The sequence below is a fragment of the Indicator indicator genome, chromosome 8 (assembly GCF_027791375.1).
Source record: "Indicator indicator isolate 239-I01 chromosome 8, UM_Iind_1.1, whole genome shotgun sequence".
NCBI classification, from domain to species: Eukaryota; Metazoa; Chordata; class Aves; order Piciformes; family Indicatoridae; genus Indicator; species Indicator indicator.
In genome coordinates, this window is record NC_072017.1 from 11,225,443 (window position 1) to 11,250,151 (window position 24,709).

A 24,709-nucleotide genomic window follows, 5' to 3' on the forward strand; every position below is an offset into this window, starting at 1 on the left:
GCTAGCCAATTTCTTTTCCTCAGAATAGATAAATTAGCTTTATTTCTGAATTTTTCCTTGATAAGTGACACATACTTAGCACACTCATCCTGTACCAAATCTATCAAGCAAACTTAGGTATTCTATGGAATACTTGCTAGGGTTGAGTGTGATGGGTATCTTTCTACAGTTCTATATTAAACTGTCATGTATAATGTTAATCAGTCCTTCAGGTACTCTTCAAAGGGGAAAAAACACAAAGGCATATGAACAGTGAAGCAAACTCATGACACATGAGGTTCTCAGATTTCTGCTTTAAGAGGGATGCTTTGTGACGCACAGAAGGCATTCGGTAGCTCCCAATGTGATCTGAAGCATGATTTAGAGAAGAAATTGTATTGGAAAAGGATGTCACCTTCTCAAAGAAACAGGTCCGTGATGTTTCCTTGCTGCTAGCAATGCAAAAAAAGAAATTTCTTAAAGATGATTTTGCTGTAATTACATCAGCTACTGTTTGACCCCTGAGACATCACTTACTCCGAAGGTAATAGAGGAACTAAGTTTAGTAAGCAATAGAAGTCAGCAGAGATATAAGAGTACTGTTTGCTTAGGGAAAGAATAATAAGAGCAGCAAGAAGAGCTGGATGAAAACACTGAGACAAGACAGTTTACCACAAAAGCAATAATCCAGTTCAGCACAAAAATCTTCAAATACTCTGAACAAAAAGCACAACAGCTTTGACCTCCATTTGCAGTACTAGTTATTTGACTAGAATTTTATCTTTATGCAAGAGAAAACATAAGTAACTCAAAATTATTCTAAATCAAATCAAAAGAATGTCCTCTGACATTTTATACAGAACCATAGAGATGACGATTTACTCTGTCACACCACTGATGCGTGAAGAGTGTAACAGCACTTTGGTCACACTCTGCTAAAAAATTCTTAATGGTTTGATAAAGGTTGTAGACGTTATATTCCATCACTGAAAGACACTGTTTCACAACTTTCAATTGGGTTTATGCACTTCTGCAGTGTTCAGATTTTTGTTACTTGGTGCAAGTAAGTTTTACAATTCACAGTATGGGTAAATAGAGTATTTCCTGAAGCGTTTCATTGTTTCTGCTTTGCTGAAGAGGGCACTCATATATAGCTAACAAAGCAGGTAAACACATTTCCAGTAACTGAGAAAAATGATGCTTCAATGCCTGCCTGCATTTAAAAGGAGAATAAACTTCTAGATATGAAGCAGCATAGAACACACAGCAATGGAATTCAGACATAAGCCAACAAGCTGATTGTCCTTAAGAAACACTTCACATTTTACACTAAATTTCCTCTGGAATTATTCAATTTCTGGAAAAATATCCAGTTTTATTTGGTTTCCTCTAAGCAGGCTGTATGCTTATGCAGCAAAGGGGTTGAACTACTCCAGTTACTTTGACACCTCCACATCTCAAACACGTAAGTAATGCACACATACTCCAGCCCAAGGACCCATTTAACAATAAATGCAGTGTCTAATCCAGACTAACTTAACACCAGCATTAACAACTGCATGTCCAGCCATAGTACCTACTGTGAAGAAACTGTGGCAGGCTGCTGCAAAACATCCCCGTCTCAGAATGAAAACTCAGGAGTGAGTTCCATTCTCTTCCTCCCAATAGTACTTTCATCCTAACTTCACCAAGTTACTGTACCAAAACCTGTCAGCCAGGACACGGTAACAGAAGAATTCAGCTTGACCTGTGCTCTAGACTACTTAAAAACTGTACATTTCAACAATTGCCCTAAGTATCTCAAGGATGCTCTATGTTATACAAGATAATTGGTCTATGATATTATAAAAAGGCAGTAAAGGATGAAAACCATGACAATGCTTATTAAAAGCACGATCTATGCAAAACCTGGAACTGAATATTTCTTACATGACACTCATTCGTATTTACATTCCTGTGTGGAGATGGAAATTTCTATTCTCAATTACTCTCTGCCTTATTTGTTGACACAGTCCCTAAGTTAATGTTTACGTGACCTTGGAAAAAAGTCACGCATCATTTTAATCCAATTAAACCACTATAGGAAAAGATACTCATACTGGCACTGCAAAACCAAATATGGCTCCTGGCATTTAACAAACCAACCAACCACAAATCACCAAAACCAACAAAACACAACCCCCCTTTTACACTGTAATAAACATTGTGATTTCACGGCCTACTGTTGCTGAAATAATCACTAACAAGCATCAATGCATTTCACTGTTTCTAACCCCACAGTATATCTATACATACTTGCATTCTCCACTATACTGAGTATGACCTGGTTTACAGATGCCCTACTTTTTGGGCATATTCAGCTCTAGCTAGCCACTGGTCAGCTTTCTGCAAACACACTGACTTCCCACGAGGCACAGGGATAGGAGAAAGGGGAGACCAGGCAATAACCTCCCTAAGCTTTCAATGCTGTACTATTAGCCTGTACATATTGCACAGAGAAAACACACAGAAGGTCTATTCAGCACTTCTTATTTAAGTGAAGTGCTGCTTAACTGGAGTACAAGCCTAGCAATTTATTTTACATGCTGTTTTTAACAGAGGCATCCTGCAAGCAGGTTTTACTTTCACATCCACTTGAATCAAATACCACAAATGGCTTTTTATCATTGTAAAATTCCCTTGATACATGTACTGACATCTATTTTTATTTTTCAAAATTACACCAATTTCAGTAGCAGTTAATGAACACTACCTCTTTCCCTCCCTTCCCTTTCAGGATTTTTTTTGTCCCTGGAGTATGTGCTATTTGGAAATTTCCTACTCTTAGCTACATCAAAGATTTAGGTATATGCACAAAGACTCCCCTACATAAGAATTTTTGCCATCAAGGTACTTTAACACAGCTTAAATCCATGCAAGCAAGCTGCAAACAGAATCCTCTACTGCCTTTGGATAGTCAGCCTGTGCTGTGTTCATAATTGAACCCAGAAACTGGATTTACTTGGCCAAAGATAAGTAATGACAAGGTGAATGGTTTAAGCTGCTATGCAAAATGCCAGGACAGGAAGGAAAGCTCCTAGAACTGAACTCCAGAAAATAAAAGCAGAGGGTGGTGTTCAAGAGAAAAAGGAAATGGTTGAGAGGAAGAGCTTCTGCAAAACTAGTTTATGTAGCTCCTTGCTCCTCCCGAAGTAAAATGCAAACAGTGCAGCAAAGAGAAGGGATTATGTAACTAACATGCAGATTGCCATACATTTCTCTAGATGTCATGCATCTTAGCCAAAACAAAAACACCAAACAACTGCCAACCGTGACCAAAATGACACATGTATATGCTGGGATAAAGCTCAGCTACCAGAATCTTGTTCCTATTCCAGATACTTGCTTTATTTGCTTTACCTGCTATTGAAGATGAAAATTAGGTCACATACAAGTGAGAATTTTGTGGTGGGTTTTTTGCAAATTTTTGTTGGTTGGTTGGTTTGGGGTTTTTGGTTATTTGTGGGTTTGTTCTGTTGTTTGGCTTTTTTTGGCGGGGAGGGGGGGCAGGCGGGGATGGACATGTTAAACACACACTGATCTCAAGCATCTCTACAACTTCATACATTTTAGACTTGTACCAGCACAACTAAGTTTGCTTGCTCTACTTCTAAATTAGATGGATTTAACATGACACGTATGCTAACAGATATCTACATGTAAGTATTCAAGTATTTCTCCCAGACAAAAAAGCCACACTGTGACAGCCTATATTCATTCCACATCCCTCCCCATTCCCCTCTCTATTCATTCCCCCCCACACACTTTCAAGGTATAGAAAAGACAGTGCTCCCAGCAAATAATCATTAAAATTATTAGATAAATATTTAATAGCACAGACTTCCTGATGCTATTTTTGGACTTCTGCTAGGAAAGAGCAAATTCCAATTTGCATTTCATAAACGAAATAACCATCTTGCAGACAGGCAGCTTGGTACGGGCACAGGCACTCAGAGACTCAGAATATGAAACTACTTTGATCAGAAGTCAGACTTCTGCATGAAACTACAAAACTTCCATGCCCAGTATAATGTCTATTTGCTAAAAATAAGCTGCTGTTGAAGTAAACAAGCTGATCCCTCAATGCATGCTCTGACCATCCCATAAAAACCCCCACAAACCTGTATGAAATATAACAGTGCTTTTCTTGTAGCCAGAAGGTAGACGAATGTTTCGGAGCAACCCCTTTGCTGTCAGCCGTACACGCATGTTGGATAAGGAAAATTTTGGGGACCATAACATGTCTTCAGTGCAATTGGAAGATAAACAAGGAAGAAATAGCCTCCATGTACTGTCACATACTATGTCTTTAAATCACTACCAGCAGAAGTGACCAACTCTCGCTGAAGAAAACAGGCTTGAAGAAATAATCAAGTCTCCATTCCTTGGCTCTTATTCCTTCTGAACAGACAAGCAAAAAAAAAAAAAAAAAAATCAGCAAAAGCAGATATCCACAGTGTAAATGCTGCTGGCAGCTTCTCTTCACCAGATGTTGTGGAAACAAAGCTGGTCCTCAGAATAAAAGCGACTTAGTGATTTGGAAAACCAGCAGCCTCTGAATTGCATCACAGTGTTGATGCTTAATCTGCTGTGGGACTCAGTGGGCTGGGAGCTAGAAAAGGAGAAAAAGGAGGAGGAGGGAGAAGGAGGAAGTGGGTGGTCTCCCCAGCTGAATATATCATCCAGCTATGTCACAGACCATGTAATTGTTCTTTGGAGACTGTTAAGGACATGATTTCAATACTCCTGGAGGCATATTTCAGCTCTCCTCTCCAAGAATCTTTTCAGGGTGCCTTTTTTTTTTATTTTGTTAAGCAGTTTCTTTCAATTAACATGAATTTATCAGAACAGATTTATCAGCTAACATTTTCTACCAGAGTTTCTCTTGACATTAAATATTATGTCAACATTTAAAATCTACAAATCCACAAGCACGTCCATTCTCTTAAGAACAATTCAGTATTTGAGATCTGCTTTAGGGAAATACTATTCAGCTTGGCAACTGAATCCTGCAGATGCTTCCACTTATCAGAAGAGGAGCAAGGAAGTAGGCACTAATTTCATATTAACAGAGATCCCTGCCAGATGGGTTTTAAAGGCACCCAAACAAGCAGCGTTACAGGAGTTCCTTCAAAATAGACGGTGTCTCTATATTTAACTAGCCCTCTCAAAACATATTTCTAATTACTACTTACTGAGCTCAGAAGCTAGTCCCTTTCAGCTGCCACTAGCAACAAGAAATTGAAAAATAGAAAACAAAAGAGGAAAGGAGTAACTGTTTAGCAAAGATCAGAAAAAATGTCACCTATTTCACCCATGACCATGACTACAAATGCATGCACTGGCCGCTTTGCTATGTAAAAAAACCCATTTCACTGCTTTGCCTAGAGTTAGTAGCTGCCTTGCTAGGCAGCCACAGGAGCAGAGACCACCCAAACATCTCACAGTTTGTGCAGGAAGCAAGACAGTAACAGGCCATACCTTATGAGTTGCTTGAAGAGCTGCCCTCCATAGCCTTTCTATTGTTTTGGAAACAACAAAATTAGGTACTACTTTATTGATTCTGCACTTCTACCATTTCACCAAACCACAACTAATGCACTCTAGCACCTATCCCTCTCAGTTTTTTTCCAGTTCCAGAAACAATTAACCCAACTTGCTGTGAAGCAGGTATAACCCAAAGCAAACAATCACACTGACAGGTCTCATCCCAGCAGAGCCTTGCCTTTCTTCTCCTTACCATAAATCTATTGTATTTTTGTAGCATGTCTTACTTGCTTAAAACGCTTAACACTTAAAATTCTCTAGTAGTTATTTACCATATCACCTAGAACTAATATAGCGTTTCATTGCTTAATCCTGGTCTCTGCATAGCTACATCACACAGGCCAGTGCAGTGACAATAAAACAGCTTAACTAGAGCAAAAGAGCTGCAGCCCAGCATTGAGACCATGAGACCTGTCAAGTCAACCTTCACAGCATACTGCAGAGGAATGCTGCTGAATGTTTTATGATCACTTACCAAAATATTTCACAACCCAGAGACGTACCACCAACTCTGAAACACTGTAATATGTCTTCAGTCTCCACAAAACCATTCAAAATAAGTAAATTAGCTTTTTTGTTTGGTTCCCAGGGCAGCCTCTGCACATAGCAGGGCATGCATGTCATTACTGTTATAAAATCCTCATCTATTCCTTCTAGTCTGCAGAGCTTTAGTGCTAGCAATGCGTGTCCATCTATCTTTCCAACAGCCTGCAGATCCAGAGCCTTTCCTAATCCAACATCCCTATCAAAGACATTGTCTCCTTTATGTGCTAGAGGATTATTATGCTCGGAAACCATACTCAGCAGTAAACCCAAAGGCTTGTTAAAGCACCTTAGAGCAGCCTTGCACATTCAACATAGTTTTAGACCATCTCTTCAAATATTAGATCAGTAGTATCAAATTCTCTCTTAAAGAAGGCATCTTGAGATTTTTGACCAGGTCTAGAGACAGTCTTCAAAGATCATTCAACACCCAGCCATACCAGGTTTTACTCTTCTGCCAGGGCACCGACAAATACTCATTTCTTTTCCTTCTGCCCCAAACTGCTCATCAAGGGAGGAACTGCTCCATGTAGTAAGTTTTCTCACACCATCCCAATTTGACAATCTCTCAAAGGTGGAAACGGTCCAATTAGGTTAAAAAAAAAAACCACTCAAAATCACAAGCCTACAAACCAACAACAAAACCTCACCCCTTCTCATCTTTGCAGTAGTGCCTGTGAGAAAGGTAAAGAACTTCTCAGTAGCCTATAAACTAGGGAAGTGGAAGTACCCAACTGAAACCTTAGGTGCTAGAACAAAGAGTCTCCAGAGAGGAAGTGTGATGCAATGAACTGGTTTGGAGACTGAGGAAGGAATGAATCACCAGGTAAAACAGGAGCAGAGAAAAGCTATATATGGACATCGAAATCCTGGAAACAGAGACGAAAACTCCTCTTAGAAATACACAAAGAATACTTTCTCTGACTACCTTTTCCCACTCTTAGTTTGGGGGGAAAAAAACTGATATATCACAGTACCTTTTAAAAAAAAAAAAAATCCACAAAATTTCCAAATGGAGGAAAATGCCTTCCTAACATCTAGAGTTGGAACCCTGTTTAACCCCAGAACCTAAACCACATCTGCTTTATGCAGCAGCAGACCCATCAGCACTAATAAAAACCAAAACACGCACATTTGGCTCTTCCAGAACCCAACACATAGACAGATGACTCTGACAGCATGCAGCAAGAGGATGGCAGAGAACAGCTCTCAGGAGGGATTTAACTTGCAGAGTGTTTCCTCCAAAAAAGCCTTTCCAGCGCTCTGCATTACACCACACCACACTCCACTGTGGTGACTGCGTGTCTGCTACTGCCACTCCCTTGGCTCAGGAAAACAGCACCTCCGTGCGTGCATCTGTACTCCTATGATGACCATTCAGTGCCTGTGCTGGCAGGGTACAAAGCTAGCCTGTAAGCTGTGGGACCTTAACATAGCACACCAAGAAAACGCACTGTCTACATTTCATGCGTTACATGAGGATCACAGAGAGGTCTTTTTCTATCTTGACACTGAGTAAGGGTGATAGAAAATAGCATCAGAAAACAGCAGAATGAATCGGATAAAATAGAAAGCGATATACAACCCAGACAGAAAACAAAAGGAATGACAGATTTTATTTACTAGCACCTTACTAAACATTAATGTTGAACATGGTAAAGGACCTGTATCTTGCTATGACCATATAATTCAGTCTGAGTTGCTAAATGCATCAATACCTGATGACATCATCATATTGATGGTGGGGCTAGACCTATTTTAACCCTAACAGATTTAGCATACCTGCCACTCCCTGGGAACTTCAGCAACCTGACAAGAAAGGAAAAAAAAAAAAAAAAAAGGCACTAGCATCTGTAGGATCTTCAATTCTGACTCATGAGGCCATCTGCAGTCCCTTTATGTGTGTCTGCTGTCTCTGTCCCTCTTTTTACATTCAACAATCACTAAGAAAGCCATCTGAGCACAATTAAGTGTCTCACTGCAAAGTATTCTAAATCAGAAGCTAGATATTTACATCTGAGAAACCCATGTAGAGGGCACCTGGCTTCATGTCCTAAAAGAGTATGGGCAGTGCAGAGCAGATGGATTTTTCTGGCATGCTTTACTTCAGGAAGAAAGAGAAAGCCGAGAACCTGGAGCCTACTAAGAGCCAAAGGGTCATCTGTGTTCTTGTTTTTGTTTCTGGAGAATGACAGCTCCCTCCCCATTTCCCTGTGACCATTTTGCTCTAACCAGCACTCCAGTTTGAGAAGCTAACCCTCCTGCAGACAAGTTTCTGCCGCCATGCCAAATGCAGCTTGTAGCTTCAGGACTTATTTTAAGCTCCAATCTTTACCTGAAGAAAAAAGGAAATCTCCTCCTGTCTCAGAACAGCAACTAAAATCTTAAATAATTTAGGTTTCTTCTAGTACACAGAAGCTTTTAATCATTATAAATTCATCAGTCTGTCAAACAGAAGGTTCTGCTGTAGTGGATTCTCAGGCAAACAGCTACAGGAATCAGGCTGGTGCGTGCCTCTCTCAAGCAACAGTGGTGGCATTTATGTTGTCGGCACTCTTTTCAGAATTGAGGACAGCCACAAAATACTGCAAGAATCATTTCACTTTTAACTTCTGAGTTCAGGGAACAAGAAGCTGTTTTTCATGTGTGGAATGTCCTTTCCAAAATGACGTTTTTATTAGACTGTGTCAGTGAAAATCCTACAGTGCTTTGGAAAAAAACCCCAACCAAACAAAAACGACAAGCAAACCCAACCAAACCCACAAACCCCTGCTACTCTACAACTGTGAATAATATCATTAACATTATGATAACATGTGAAGCTTTAATGATCTAATCATCTGTGTCAAAACCCAACTACCTCGTGCTAAGGATTTCTGCTGTTCAGCAATAGGCTGTGCGTATACATAAGCCCTTGTGAGCTCATGCCTCAAGGAGTGGAGAAAAAAAAGTTTTATTTCAGGTCATAGCCTACAGATCTATTAGTTATTTATTCATACAATACTGATTTATATGCCCTGGCCTCAGAACAATACCCAGACAGCCTCTACTGTAGAAAAGCAACTTAGTAAACAAGGACAATTTAGACAAGCATGTCCTAAGACATGCTAATCAAAAGATTGCAAAGTGTATTAAACACAACCCACAACAGGTTTGTTTTGCTGATCTCTGTGGGCTTCATATATTCTTCATAGCCAGAGGTATGCAGACAAAAATGCAGATGTGCATTCAGCTCACAAGCTGTTCAACCATCTTTGACACATGATCCATGAGTTTCACAGCTCTGGGACAGTTTCATGTTTTTTTCAAACACTACGTCAACTTATCTTCCTAATGGAGGTTATTGAAAGCAATTATGAGCAGCTACTCTATCTGCTGAAAAAACACCTTAAGAAATGTAGGGAAAGAAAGGACTTATGAAAGCTAGAAGAAATAGGTTAGAGGACTTCAGAATAACTTCAAAAAAAAATTATATTGTAAGAGGACATTGAGTCAGCTTTGAGATACCTCATATGCCTCATCTCAAAATAAAGGAAGAGCTCCAGTACAACACCAAATTTTATTCACCGTTTACTGCAAATACATTAAACAATGTGCACAACTTAAGGGACTCCAAAGAGTTAAAAAAACCCAAACCAAACCATACAAAACACAAACAAACAACCAACAAAAAACAAACAAACAAACAACCAACCCAAAAAAAACCACCCAAACCACCCCACATCTGAGAACTTCAGGAGAGATTGATATCTAGGTTTAACTGGAGAGGAAAGGGAAAGAAAAGAGTGGAGAAGGAACCAAGTACCAGGATGACATTTTCAAGAAGGCAATATAATTAGGCATTGCATACAGCAACTCAGCTGAGAATAACAAAATTAAAACACTTTGACACTGGTACGTTACCCTGATGGTCAAAGTTCTAAAATCTCTTAGCAAAACCTTATTGCCCTTTTAATTGAAAAAAAAAAAAAGTGATAATTTAGACATTTTAAAATTCAGACAAAATAGAATAAAGCCTCTGCCTAATCTTAACAATACAGTCATATTTATAATATAAGGTCATTAGGACAGACTTTCATGTTAGAAAAGCCTTGAACTCCAGCTCTCAACACTGGAAATTTTCTTTAAGGATCCCTTGGACTGACCTGATACAATCTGTGGATATCCTGCTCTACTCATGCAGAAGTTGATCTATCCAGTATTTAGACAAGTGTGAGAAAACCACAGCTCTGTGTTCGTCTCCTATGTGGCTTGCTATTGTGAAACATCAAAATAAATCTACAGACATTCCACCCAACATCAGAATAAACACCACAAAGTGAACTGCAAACACCCCCCTCTGTAGAAACTCTGCATGCTTTCATGTCACCAAGAATATGTCTGTGCAGAGTAATTTTCTCACAGAAGTCTGGAATTAAATAGTAATAAACATCTCTGGAATATGCAATTCACAACCCAGAAAACAGATCCTTCCTTAAAAGCATTAACAGAAGAAAGAGATCTTCCAAGTGTGAAAACCACTTGGGTTAGGCTACAAAAGGCCTTAATGAATGATGCTCTGTCACTACAGGAAAACTGATAGGACCCACATCCAGTACCCTCACTTCTGGGTTTGTAAAAATAATCCCAACTTTTTTTGTCCACTCATTTGAGAAACTAGGAGCAGAATACCACCACTTGAACAGAACTGCCCCATGGGATATTCTATAGCAAGCCCCATAGAGTCTGTAAAACTAAGTTTTCCTGCAAAATTTACAGGCTTTTCTTTTGGAGAAAAAAGGTAGACAAAGACTGACAAACCCATCTCATCCACAAAAGCTGAAGCCATTAACATGAGAGATTGTGAATTCAGCCTCAACACATCCACACTGAAATTCCTGGTCAGAACCACTCAAAGAACTTCCTGCAATCTGGAAGACCCGGATCAAAATCCTCTTTGCTTGGTTTCAACAAACAGTTAAAGCACTGCTTTTCTACACTCTGAGTGCTTTAAGCACTGGACAAACTATTAGCTGTTAAGAAGCAAAATCATCCTCCTTGTTTTAACTTCCCTGCAGAAGCTATCTAGTTTACTCCAGTGCAGAACAGGAAAAAGCCTTGAAATATTTAAGATATTTACCCATCAAACTGCTTCCTGCATGATTCTTAAGGGAATTTATTTCCCATGAGTTGCAAAGCACAGTATTAGAACATGCTGAGAGAAAAGCAGAGCTGGTTCAACAGCAGAAGACTTACTCGATGGGAAAAAGTCACAGAGCAGCACACAATTTTTTAAAATAAACAAACAAACTTAAAATTTCATAAACACTGAAATACAGTTTGTTTGAAAACTATCACAGAGCTCTAACATATATTCTTTAATCAGAATTTTTGGGAGGTAGGAGTGATGTTTTCCTTTTCCTTTTTTTTTTTCTTAAAGCACTTTAAGACTTGTGATTCTTTTATGAATGAACATTTGTCTGAATGGAAAAAAAGTAATCTTGCATTTAATAAACTTGCACCTGCAAAGTTGGATACTCAAGAGAAACAAACAAGTTTTGCCTATATTCTCTTGCAACAAACCTAACATTTAGTACACTTTTCATGCTGAATAACTCATATAGGAGTGAGTTCTAAAATAAAGCCAAAGAACAAAGCTCCAAGTCCTGAGACAGAAGCAGTTTTCTCTGTTTTCTGCATGTTATGAGCATCAGTTTCATGATCTGTGCTAGATCTACTACTGAAAGCACTATTCTTCTGACATTTCTAACTCAGGTGAGCTCCCAAGTCCTACCCTCTCTGTGATCAATCATAAAAGCACTCATGTTAGAACAGAACAGACTGTTTCAGTTGGAAGGGACCTACAATGATCATCTAGTCCAACTGCCTGACCAATTCAGGGCTAATAGCTAAAGTATATCATTAAGGACATAGTCCAAATGCCTCTTAAAGCATTGACAAGCTTGGGGAATCGATCACCTCCCTAGGAAGCCTATTCTAGTGTTTGACCACCCTCTTGATAAAGAAATGCTTCCTCATGTCCAGCCTAAAGTCCCTCTGGCACAGCTTTGAGCCATACCCATGTGTCCTAGCACTTGGAAATTGGGAAAAGAAATCAGAACCTCCCTCTCCACCTCCCCTCCTCAGGAAGCTATAGAGGGCAACGAGGTTGCCCCTCAGACTCCTCCAAACTTGACAAGTCCAAAATCCTTAGCTGCTTCCTCAAAGGACATCACTTCCATCCCTTTAACCAGTTTTACTGGCCTCCTCTGGACACATGAAGAACCTTCATGTCCTTTTTAACTGGAGCCCAGATCTGTGTGCAGTAGACAGGGTGAAGCCACACCAATGTTGAACACAGCAGGATGAACACCTGTTTGGATCTTCTGGTTTTACTGAGTTGATGCACCACAGGATGTGGACTAGCCTCTTGGCTGCCAGGGCACATACATTCATATATGCTTCAAGATCTTTTCAGATCTTCAAGCAACAAGAACACTGTTTGAACACTTCCTTCTACAACTAGCAAAATGTTTTTGCAAGCAAACACCTCCAAACCCTCCCTCAAACAAAAACAACCTGCAAAAGACCTTCTGATCAGATAGGAAAGGAGAAATAGCCACTTGACCAGATATCCCTCATCAGTAGTGTGGTTTGCCATAGCATGCTGACAACTGTTTTTGTTCTACTAGATGAAAGAATTCACTGAAGGCCTAAGTACTTGACATTCACAATGATGTTCATTTGCTCTCAGAATTAGTCTTCCCATTTTTCAAGGAAAGTTTGCATATTTTCACATACTATCATGTATTACTTTAAAAAAAAAAAAAAAAGCTTGTTCGTTGTTAGAAAAGCACAAGCACAGTGTGATATACATTAATCCCTTGACTTCCAGACACAGAAAGGGCAAGAATTTTGAGGGTACTCTATTCTATCAAAGAATCTACAATGTTAGAAGCTATGTTTATCCTGTTTCCTCTGAGTTTCAACAGTGATTACTGAGGGCATCACAGTATATCAGAGGCTGGAAGGGACCTCAAGAGATCATCAGGTCCAACCCCCCTGCCAGAGCAGGATCACTTAGGGTAGTCCACACAGGAACGCATCCAGGTGGGTTTGGAAAGTGTCCAGAGAAGGAGACTCCACAACCCACCTGGGGCAGCCTGTTCCAGTGCTCAGTCACCCTCACTGTAAAGAAGTTTCTCCTCATGTTGAGGTGAAATCTTCTATGGTCAAGTTTGAACCCATTGTTCCTTGTCTTATCACTGTGAACCACCCAAAACAGCCCTGTCCCCTCCACTTGACACCCACCCCTCAGGTATTTATAGACATTGATGAGATCCCCTCTCAGTCTCAAGACTAAATATCCCCAGGGATCTCAGTCTCTCTTCATAGGGGAGATGCTCAAGTTCCCTAATCATCCTTATGGCTCTCCACGGGATGGGTGTTAACTGAACCTGAACGTATGCCTCCAACAAGTTTTGTTTGAACCAGAATACTGTGGTAGTAAAAGCATTCTATCCCTGCATAAGAGGAGAAGCCAGCATCCACCATTAACGGCTTGTTCCAAGAGACCACTTCATGGACTGTTATACCCTATTTGTGCTTTTGAGCTTGATCCAGCACTGCTACTCACTGCTGCAGTAAGCCCCCTGACTGAAGTTACTCTCTCCCCTGTGCTGTATTTTCCTCATAAACAATTAAACAGCTTTTTAACCTCTTCATGAGCATGAGGACAAGAGACTAAGTCTTTCATGATGGAGCATGTACTGTTTTTTGATAAAGCACTTTTTAGCTTTCATAACTTCTACAGGATTTAGTTGCTGGTTCCACTATGCGTAGTCCATCATAGTACAAAGAGAGGACATAAATTACACTGTTCATACTTTACAGGTTTATCCAGCAGTTTCTCTAGCACTCCTAACAGTGTTGTGCCACAAGCAAAGGCTAACTTGTTATTCAAAATACACTACACATCCCATTGAAAAACAGCATACAGCTTTCTGACTAAAATGTACATGCTTTATTCTTAAGGTGGCAGCTTTCCCTTTGGAACTGCCAAAAAAAAAAATTAGCTCTTGATTGGCTTATGTAGTTCCAGGATTTACTGCACTGCAACTTATGCTTAATGTTCAGTCAGCAACAGTGACATGAGAATGCACTGCATATGCACTCTGCATTGCAATATACTTCATAGGTGTTAGAAGTAGGTCACTTGTTTTCTACAGAGAGGATTGGAGAAACAAAGAAAAGGGCACAAACGTCACGCATTTTTAGGGGCAGTTTTGCATCTAGTTCAAAATTACAGCTCACAAGAGGGAATATTATTAGTCATATTTACATTAAAACATCACAGTAAGTACACATGTACCACCTTCATTGAAGTTAGCAAGTTAAGAAGGATAATAAACATATTATGCTCAAGAAGTTAATTTTGCCTTAGCTTTAAAGCTAGTGCTGAAGCAATAGCAATACATTGAAGAACTTGTAGAAACGACTTGATCCACTGGAATATCACCCATACAGAATTCACAAAAAGGAACCTTGTGATTGTTTTAACATCAACAAGGAATGAACAGCTGCAAATACGCAAGTCTCTCCAATTTTACAGGAATGTTAACAGTATGCTGTGCCTTGATTTGTCAAGCTGATTCTGGCTTTTACAAGAATGATGCAATGAATGGAAAATGGATAAAGAGCACAAAGAACACAGACCATATCCTAGAAAGGCCTACTATTTTACCATTGCTATTTAGTAGTGTGAAAAGAAACACTAACAAGTGAGCTAGACAATTAATGCCTTAATATTGCAATCAGTTAACAGAGTCCTGCCACAAACTATTCCTGACTCTTCAGATGGAGTACATGGGCAAGAAATAGAAGTAGAGTTAAAATTCTCCACTGGCTAATAAACTGTGGAGTTAACTATGGCACTGAAACAAAAGAACAAAAGCCTCACACTAGCTAAAATCATTAAAACAAAGCTTCACTATAATATCAAGGCCATTTAAAAAGAAAAAAAAAAAAGAGAGATAGTAAGCCTCATTCTACATGGTACCAGCTGGCATTATTTCAGTTCATTTCAGAAAAGATCATTTGTCTTCTCTAAAAATGTAAGTCACTGTACTGCAGAACATCCAAGAAGCCACACAATATTTTTATTCAGCAAGAACTATCTGCAACTGAGAAGACAGAAAAACCTCTTTCTTAGAACCCCCAAAATATTCCATCAGAAAGCTTTGCATTCAGAAATGGGAAGCTATACTAATGCCCTGTACCAGTTAGAAACTTATTCTCTTGAAAGTCTCATCCAATGTTGGAAGCTGATTCAGTACAACAAAGAGTTCAGGCTTACAAAGATAAAAACTGAAGCAGCTATTCAACTGAAAAAAGTATAATGCTAAAGAGCCTTTGCTAAAGAATCACTAAACATTACAGCAAATTTGGAGTTTATAGTTGTGCTTTTATGGCATCAAACATAATACTTCAAGACAATGTAGTTACAGACTTCATTATGCTGGAAAAGATGAAATCACAAGAAAAAAATAGTAAAAAGGGTAGGGAACACTAATTTTTTCCCTATGTGAAAAAGAGAAGGAAAGTGCCATGCTAAATTTAAGGGGTAAAAAGTCATATATTAAGACTAATCATAAGCAAGTGGAAAAGGAATTTCATTTTCTGTTTCTAGCCTAGAAACAAACTGAACCTCATCATTCTATGAGTTTCCTCAATTGAGTTAACACATTGCGTTGCTAGCTGTATTCTCTACACTTCCGTAACAGACTGCACATGAGTTCATGAAATTTTCTGTCAGGTTATACCTAAACTAACAATGGTTCAGCCAAGTATCAATAAAAGGAACAAACCACTAGAACAAGCACTTTGTGCAAAGGCTCATGCTAGCTGTATGACAGAAAGCCTAGCTCTTAATTGAAGATATCTAGCAATGTACTCAGTCATGATTAATATGTAGACATTTGACACCCAAGAGAATAGAAGACTCACATTCTGACTACAGGAAATTAAAAACATACTGCCACAGTACCCGAGTTACAGGTCACAACTAATCTACCCAATAATTCCAGACTCAAATTCATAACATCTGCTTAGCTACAGCACTGCTTTCAGAAAGACATCTGCTATTCACTCAGAGTACACAGGGCTTTCCAGGGATCTTCAGTATCTTTCAAAAAGGGCTTTTCAATGAATAATTAATTACAAGCAGCTTTTAATTCAGCAAATACATGCTGACGCTTGGGAAACTAATTTAGGCTGCCAGCTCTCATGAAAAGACTTGGAAGTTGCTGCAAGTAGAAACATCATCTGAAGACTTTTCTGTCTCCTGGCAGAAAGAAACTAACACCAGGTGTCCTGACTGGACACCAAAATCAAACCCAATATGAAGTCCTTAAAACTCTGCCAGATTTTGGAACACCATCTGCCACTTAATCAAGTGCAATTCCTCCCTCTGACATACAAGCAGACACATACAACAAGCTCAAATAATGTCAACTTCTTATTCAAGCGTAGTCTGCAGTGCTACAGAAATAGCTCACACCAAAAGGGTATCTACCATGAGCCTTCCAGAAGAACCTGTTATTCTGCATGATTCTTCTACTTATATTTGTTAAAGCCACAACACAATAGCTTTAATCATTACTTACCTGACCATGGCTAAACAGCAAAACTGCATCCAAGTTTCATTGCCACACTCTTTTATCTGCTTACAGTTAAAACCACCTTATGCTTCACTGGAACCAGTGACAGCACAGACTACATATTCTAAGAGAGGTAAGTAGATGGTAAAAGATGGCAAGTAGAAAAAAAGCCAAACCTTTCCACCATGTCTCTTGAAACTGGAATCAGTGATAGTTTATGGAGTTACCTGTTGCCAAACCGTTCTTCCAAGAAAAGAAGCAATATCATGTATAAACCTAATTTAAGCTGCATCACAGAAAATGCAAAATCACATTCAGAAATCTCACCAGAACTCAAACAAGATAGGCTTTGGTGTCCATTTCTTCTACGACTACCTACAACATTCAGAACATAAAGGGGGAAAAAAAAAAAAAAAAGGAGAATTATTGTTCAAGCCACAGAAGCTCCTCAAACTTCAGTTTCTTTCTTGCAATGGCTGATGGCATGTTCAAAATTTAGCACTACAAGGTTAAACTACTTGGAAATTTCATAATGAATTTCCAATAAACCATTTTTTTCCTCTTTCCATTACATTACTGCACATCACTTAAGCCACATAGCTCTATTTTACTCGTTCATAGAGGACCACAGACAATTAAAACATCATAACTTTTTTCCACCAATATGGTCCACTTATTGTATGAAGGAGAGATAAATTAACAGCATTCTCAAATGTGGTACCAATCAAATTAGATATAAATGAAGGCACTCAGAAGGTTAATCTACCCTTACTGTACTTTTCTTAGGCCACATGAAAAGTGACCCAAGAACCTCATTATTCTGAAGGCTATTAATTAGCACTCTTTAGGAGTGCTAGCTGTAAGTGCAGAAGTAATGCACTCATGTTTATAAAAGGCCTATTGACAACATCTATCAGCTTCTTTCAGGCTTTACAGAGTATGTATTCCTACAGCAGGTGTTTCAACAGGAAATAATCTGGCTTTGCACCACTACTGTACTTGTTTGCCTCACTTCAGCCATGCAAACGCAATTTTGACCCCAAAGTGAAAATTTTGCCTGAAGATTTGTATATATGCTTTTGATTCACTCATGCAAAAATTACTAATTTCAACTGAAAGTTAAAGTAAGCTTCTGATACAGAAGCAAAGTGGAGTAAATATTATCCTCAGTAGCCAAAGCTCATCAGCAGGCTCTCAAGAGTTTTGCTGAAATTAAACACAAACTTGGGTAGTCTGAGTTGTCCTGCAAGTGTATGATCTTATAAACAGGTGACAGAACATCATTTAACAGACACTATCAAGCATTCTGAGCCCTCATGGGATGCCACTTTCAAGCAGATAGTAGACAATGAATGCCCTGATTTCCCCCCAAGATAAAACAAATACATAAATAACATTCTGTTTCACAGAGAATCTCCAATACTATGAACTACAACAAAAAAGAGCAGACTGATTATCTCAATTATTCTGAAGTCATAGAACATTGCTGCTCTTTCAAGACAGATGAATTCAAGAATATAAGGGAAAAAACAGCCGATTACCTCTAGCATCACTGACTTTCCTTGCAGAGAGCAGCGGCGAAGCTGATTTTGGTGTATACTGGTTCTGTGAAGTGGACCTCGCCTTGGTTCCTAGAAACAGAATCTTACATCAGGTTTAAAAGTAGAACTACGTCAGCAATTAAAGACAGGTAATATTACATATTGAAAGTTAAGTACAAGACACACAAATCTACTCAAATATGAAAAGAGACCCCTTCTAGAAAACTGAAGGTATATTTAAACTTAGCTCTGCTTCACCAGAACTCACACTGGAAGAAATAAAAAGGTGGTTTTAATAAAGTTATGCGGTTAGAGACCCTAACTATCTTCCTAAGTCTCCAGCTGATCTTTCAGGTTTCAAAACAACCTTCTTGAACTGGGAAGGCCCCAAAACACAAGAGTAGTCTAAGTAACAGAGCCAAGGGGAGAATACCAGCTGCTTCTGGCCACACTGCCCCTTCAGGTGCTGAAGGTGCATTTCTAGTGCCCAGGTCACTGAAGATATTGAACGATGTGTTGCATGTGTTGGATCCCAACAGAAAGCATCAGCTTGTCAGCCAGCCATACCATTTGTGTTTGTTTCAAAGTGATTTACAGTCTTCAGCAAATTCTATTTCTTTTAACCGTTTACCTTTTAACTGTTTTACCTTTTAAAAGTATGTCATTATAGCTTGACATTTGGCAAGCATTTCTCCTATTTGTTTTCAATTATGTCAGATAGCAGCTTAAAACTTAAGCTTAAAGACGGAGCATTGTATTTAATTAGGTTTATCCAATTACAACAACCATCTCACCACAAAGGCGGTCAGAAGAAAGCTGATTATAACTATGATTAAGGAGACAGAGACAGTAAACTTATTTATCAGCTCCCATTACATTTAAGTTTGGCCACAGAATGGGTTGTCGACTGTTGTTTGTGGCTTAAGTGGAGAACTGTAGGCCAATCAAGGTGTTCCGGCTCAAATAGGACAATTGTACTTCTTCATCTAGTGCTAAAGGAAACATTAATTTAAATGTGCTTTTGGTTTTGTATTAAACATGGTTCTGGCTCCTATTCCTATCTCCATTAAAGTTAGAGCAAACCCCTGCTTCCACTTCATTCAGGAAGAATATTGAGAAAAAAACAGCATGAAGAGCTAAGCTGTTTCTTAGACTCTTCCCTTGCAAAGATGGGACAATGTCACTCATCTGTGAAAGAAAATACTTCGTCTAGTAATACCTTATTAAAACAAAAAACAAACAAAACCCCCATATCCCAGTCTCCCAGAGTCCTCTCTGTCCTGACAGGGGCAAAGGTAATGCAAAGCCTGCATGATGAGGACAACCATACACTCAGAGTAAATCCAGGGTAGGTCTATCCTGCAGATTACAGACACAGCCAGAGACTGTGCCTGAGCTCTGTGACAGAAAATTCTTATTATAACAATGACATCTGCCACAGAGCAAAGTGCATTTAGTCCCTGTGCCATTCAAACCCTAATCATATCACAGTGCAAATCTCCTCCTCATTTGACTGAAATACCCCAATCATTTACGGCAGCACAAAGGGTATTTTAGCCTAAGAAGTCTTACAAAACTTGAAGCACCACTGATGTGATTTTACTTCCTTGGACTATTTTTCCAGACCACTGTTCAATAAGCACTGCTTCAGGAGGTAGCCTCCTGCAGAATGTAAGTTATTGTAACGGTAGCAACTAAAATTTCACTCTGTCTACAGACCTATATACCTTTTGGAATTGAGTTCAGTGAATGTAATCTAGGTCTTGGTACTGCTTTCAAAGGGACATATTCTGAAGTACCATTCTGGAGGGATGGTTTTGAAGGGCATTCTCCATTCTTGATGATGACTGTGGCACTTGCAGCTGCAAAACAGAACAACAAATAATCTGCTCTAGGCAGTATCTAGTTAGGGGTAAAATAAATTCTAAAACAAGTCTGGTTTAGTAGAAGCTAAACTTAGGGAAAACACAAGTTGAGATAAGTATTATGATCACCTGTGATATCTTCAGTACAGACTGATGAACTGTGACAGATCAGTCTGCAACAGTTCCAAAAGTTTCAAAGCTGTATGCCTAATTCTAAGAAGCATGCATAAGAGGGGTATATATAAAGAAGTGTATTTATTAAGATGAATAACTAGAAGTCTGAGCTTGCTGTACAAAGCAAATACAGAACACAGTTCAGTTTAAGCCAATAAAAGCATCATCAGTACACAAAGACTTCTTCGTGCAACGTCTTCCTCTGTTCTAACTCATCTGGGCTAAGTTCACTGTTTCAATGACATGGTGCATGCATCCCCAGCAGACTTTGCATCCCCTCCATCTTCCGTGTCAGCCACTGAAAAAGTAGTGTGAGCTCAACTGTTTTCACCAGCTACCAAACAAGTTTTAAGAAAGGTTCCTACAGTCTGTTCACAACAGTAACCTCCCTCAGCAACAGAGGACTGCCTCACTCCAACCCGAGGGAGCTGAAATCATATAGCAAAATACTCCCTGCAAAAGGAAGCAGACCCATAATGGGAAAGGCAGGGCAATAAGCAATTGCTGTCTCAGGTCAAAAATCAAGTTTCCAACTAACAGGGTGGTTGCTACAGAAAACAATTTGCTCCATTTCAAAGGAACTTGAGAGACTTAGATTTATTGTAAAAACATTTTTTTTTAAATTTGGGGAAAACTGTTTTGTTTCTCCAGAAAAAAAATTAGGAAAATACTTCTAAAATAAGTATGTATTGAGTATATTTTGGTTCAGGTACCAAAAAATTATGTATACACAAAAAAATAAGAAATTTACATTGTGTTTACTAGAGACAAGCAAAAATTAAGTCATAGTGGAATAGTTTGTCACACTAGCTTTTTTCTCTAGCCATTAAAACAAAGAGTGGAGGGGTGTCAGGTTTGCTTCAAATCAGTGTTTTAATAATGCTGATAAATGTTTTTAAAGGCAATATGAGCATATTGTTAATCAAAGAATGGTTTTGAGATTTTAATGGCTTTAAATGCACTAGTATAAACCATTTATGTTAACTGCTAATCAATAGGTTTTTAACCACAGAAAGAGATAGAACTGCTTTGCCTTTTAAAAACATTAAACTGAAGTCCCCCTTTTTATTTTTAAAAAAGTTGGAGTCTCTCTAACGGCACAAAAGCTACATATTTCCAAAAAGTCTATATAAGGAACAATTTGCATACCACGTTAACAACACAGTTCTGCAGAAACCTGACCATGATCAACATCAAGTGATTTATACCAGTTTGTTCTAGTAAAGCATAAAGCCTGAAGCATTACCTTTTTCTGTAAATCAATAAATTAAGGATTCTTGATCAGAGTTCACTCCAAACAGCCAACTGCCTACAAACTGCTGTGCTACTTTCTACTAAATCAGAAGCATGCCACGGAAGTAACACACTGGGTAAGCGAGCACACTTCTGTTCCAGCACTAGTTAGGGTACTGCTTTGTCCTATTTGGAAGGTCTTGATTCAGCTACTCAGGCTGCATGCAGGGGGAAAAAAAAAAAATTAAAAAAGGGGGGGGCAATTTGCCAAGACTGATCACTATACAGTTCAAAGATGGTTATTCATAGAACTAGGAGTAGCTACTGCAATCTTGATGAAAGGCAAACAAGTATATGAAGTGATTTCACCCCAGCTAAGCTCTTAAGGGTTTAAAAACTCATCGAAAGAATTTTAGTGAAACACTGGCTCTGCAGAAATCAGTCAGCTTTGTAACTTCTGGAACTATTTTCTTTATATGCAATTATTCTATATAAATTCAAAGTTGGATTCTTGTTCATAATCTCAGAGTTCAAGCATTACAGCATGTTCAAACATTAGCGTTGTCAGCTCAGCACCAAAGTGAGGATTATTGTTAGAAACTAAATTTTTCAATGCTCAAACTGACAGGTTGCATGTAAAATACACTTTTATAAACAGCAGCATTTCAAAAACTTCATGATTTCCAAACTTCCCAAAATAGTGTCATTTCAGAGAACAGAATCACAAAACTTAAGTGCTGATTAGACAACCCCCCTCCTCCCACAATGGTGCCGCTGGAAATTACCAATCCAAAGACATCCCATAACAAAGGGCTGAGCTGACACAGCAGGAGAAACACTCTTTTGTACTTTTTTTTCCTCCTTCTGATAGCACAAGACATACTCCTTCAGCAAAACAAGCCAACCGACTGTCAATTTAATACCGCTGACAGGATTACAGTAAGTTGTCATAAATTTCATGACATTCAGAGCATAAGCCTCTCATCTTGATCTTTGTGTGTCCCACCAATCTAATAAAAAGCTTTTATATTTACAAATAGATATTTATTTTTACCTGGCATCATTGTATAGGAGACTAAGTGAAAGAAAAAACAAGAACAGCACTGTATTAGAGTACAAGGTAAACTAATTAGTTCGTTTGCATTTGATTCACAGTCATAAAAACTTCACTTCACTAACATAAATTATATGTAACTAAATTCATTATACTCACAAAACCTGACCATCATGCATAAATCATTTTCATCAAGTGTAAGAAATTAAGATCACCTCACAGAAAATCAGCAATTCAAAACACTGCATACATTTACCAACCTCCACAAAATAAAACACATGCTTTAAAATAGAAATTAAAAGAAATACAACCTACTTCTTTTCCCAGTAATCGTGGCTAACAAAGGAAAAATACAAAAGCTGTAAGATCCCACTATCAGCAGTGTAAACAATGTAATATCATAGTGGCTTCCTGTGTCATTCGGTGGTGTTAGAGTAGAATTGACAAAAACAATAGGAGAAAAATTAGTTTCTGTGCAACTGCGGAGTCCTCCTGGTATAGTCATTTAAAAAAGAAAAAAAAAAAAAAAAAAACGATCAAAGCAAGTTTAAAGCCAAAGAGACTGCAGCCATGTTCAACCCCTCATATTGCTCTTGCTTGCTCTTCGTGAATCAGAGTGGAAAAAATTGTAAGCTTGAAGGCAGTGGACAAAACAGATCAAATCAGCTAGCAAATCAGGCTAAATAAGGAGTCATCTGTTCAGATACTTAATCTGAACACACGTCTTTGTTATGAAGCGGTGACCCTTTCCTTTGTTACAAGAGGCAGTAAAATGAAGAGAGGACAAAGCTGCCTAGGAATTCCAGATACAGTCCTAAACCTAAACAGCAGAAGTCAACATGGCTGTCACAATAACTGAACCGACCTGATTACACAGGAACATGCAGTGCATATTTTATTCCTCAAAGGAATAAGAGTATGTGTAATATGCTTGATTATTTTTTTTTAATGAAGGCACTAGAGGGAAAAAAAAAAAAGAAAAAGAACAAGGGAAAAGTGTAGTTCTATATGCATGCATATGCGCATATATAAACTACAGAGGGATGTTAAATCACAGTTCTTTTTCAGGCCATTGAAGATAGATTTAAGTGACATCTGGCACAAAGGAAAGGCCTTTACCCAGTCTTCAAGATACAACAGATGAAGTGATAGTAACAAGATCCAAGTACATATAGAGGGGAATACTAATGTTTCTGACAGTCAGTTGCACTTCCGTCATATTTTTGCCCCTAGAACTCCTACAGACCCTTTGGAGAGTTTCAAAACAAAGTGAGTTCTTTTATTTTTCTTTCTATTTATTTTATTTTTCTCTCTAGTTCTAATCTGGTTCAAGTCATACACTAATGCTTACAGTTACTTCAGCAATTACACAAGTTTACCTGGGCAAAGTTTAACCTTCTACAAGCAGTTTCACTTACTTGCTTTTTGATCTGATCTACACAGTTTGCCTTAAAACTTTGAAAGCAAATATAATCTAGTTTAAAAAAAAGCACTTAATATTTGGAACAGGGTTTTGATATCATGGAAGGTAATCCATTCACATCATTCAGACTTACTTCTCATTACACTACATATAAACACAAGGAAACTTTTGCTCAAGACCACCTGCTAGTGTTCTAATGTTTCAGGACAGAAGGAAAGCTGTACTGAAACCTGTACTCAAAACAAAATCCAAGGCTCAAAGCTCCCTTAGGTGACATGTCTCACGAGGGAAAGTTGTAAGTTAAAAGGCAAAAAGAGTAAGACCTAGAACCAACAATAAGCAGTACACAGTGATAATTAACACATTTTTGTCAGACAGGAAGGGGATTTTTTTTTCCCAACAAGCAGCTGATGCTGGCTATCAGTTAAAACCCATAACCCTGATGGATACTTACTGCTGAAGCGACTTCGTTCACTCTGAGTGCTGCTGACTGATGTGGTGCTAGGTGTTCTCTCAAGTACTAATGTCTTGATAGGCACTTTGGATTTGAGGAGTGGTTTACTGGAGTTAGCACAGGAGGCTGCAGAATTTTTCATGGAGGCATGCTTCTCTCTTGCTGATGATCCTATAACTGTCAGTTGAGGGGGAAAAACAGGGAGAGATAAGAACAAAAA

General features: G+C 38.6%; 1 protein-coding gene across 5 annotated transcripts in view; it reads right to left on the minus strand.

Moving 5' to 3' along the window:
• Window positions 1–24,709, minus strand: part of MTUS1 (microtubule associated scaffold protein 1) — an 88,933-nt gene that overhangs the window by 49,049 nt on the left and 15,175 nt on the right. Inside the window, exons 3-7 of one of the 5 annotated variants that reach the window (XM_054382888.1) lie at window positions 24,490–24,666; window positions 20,885–20,890; window positions 20,014–20,148; window positions 18,287–18,376; window positions 17,073–17,120 (exon numbers count right to left, since the gene is read on the minus strand). In XM_054382888.1, coding sequence (XP_054238863.1) covers window positions 17,073–17,120; window positions 18,287–18,376; window positions 20,014–20,148; window positions 20,885–20,890; window positions 24,490–24,666 — 456 coding nt within the window. Of the gene's footprint in view, window positions 1–4,139; window positions 4,310–5,088; window positions 5,108–17,072; window positions 17,124–18,274; window positions 18,377–20,011; window positions 20,149–20,884; window positions 20,891–21,735; window positions 21,738–22,927; window positions 23,118–24,485; window positions 24,667–24,709 lie in introns of those variants that run through there. The other 4 variants (XM_054382886.1, XM_054382885.1, XM_054382889.1 and 1 more) reach the window with 4 other exon arrangements.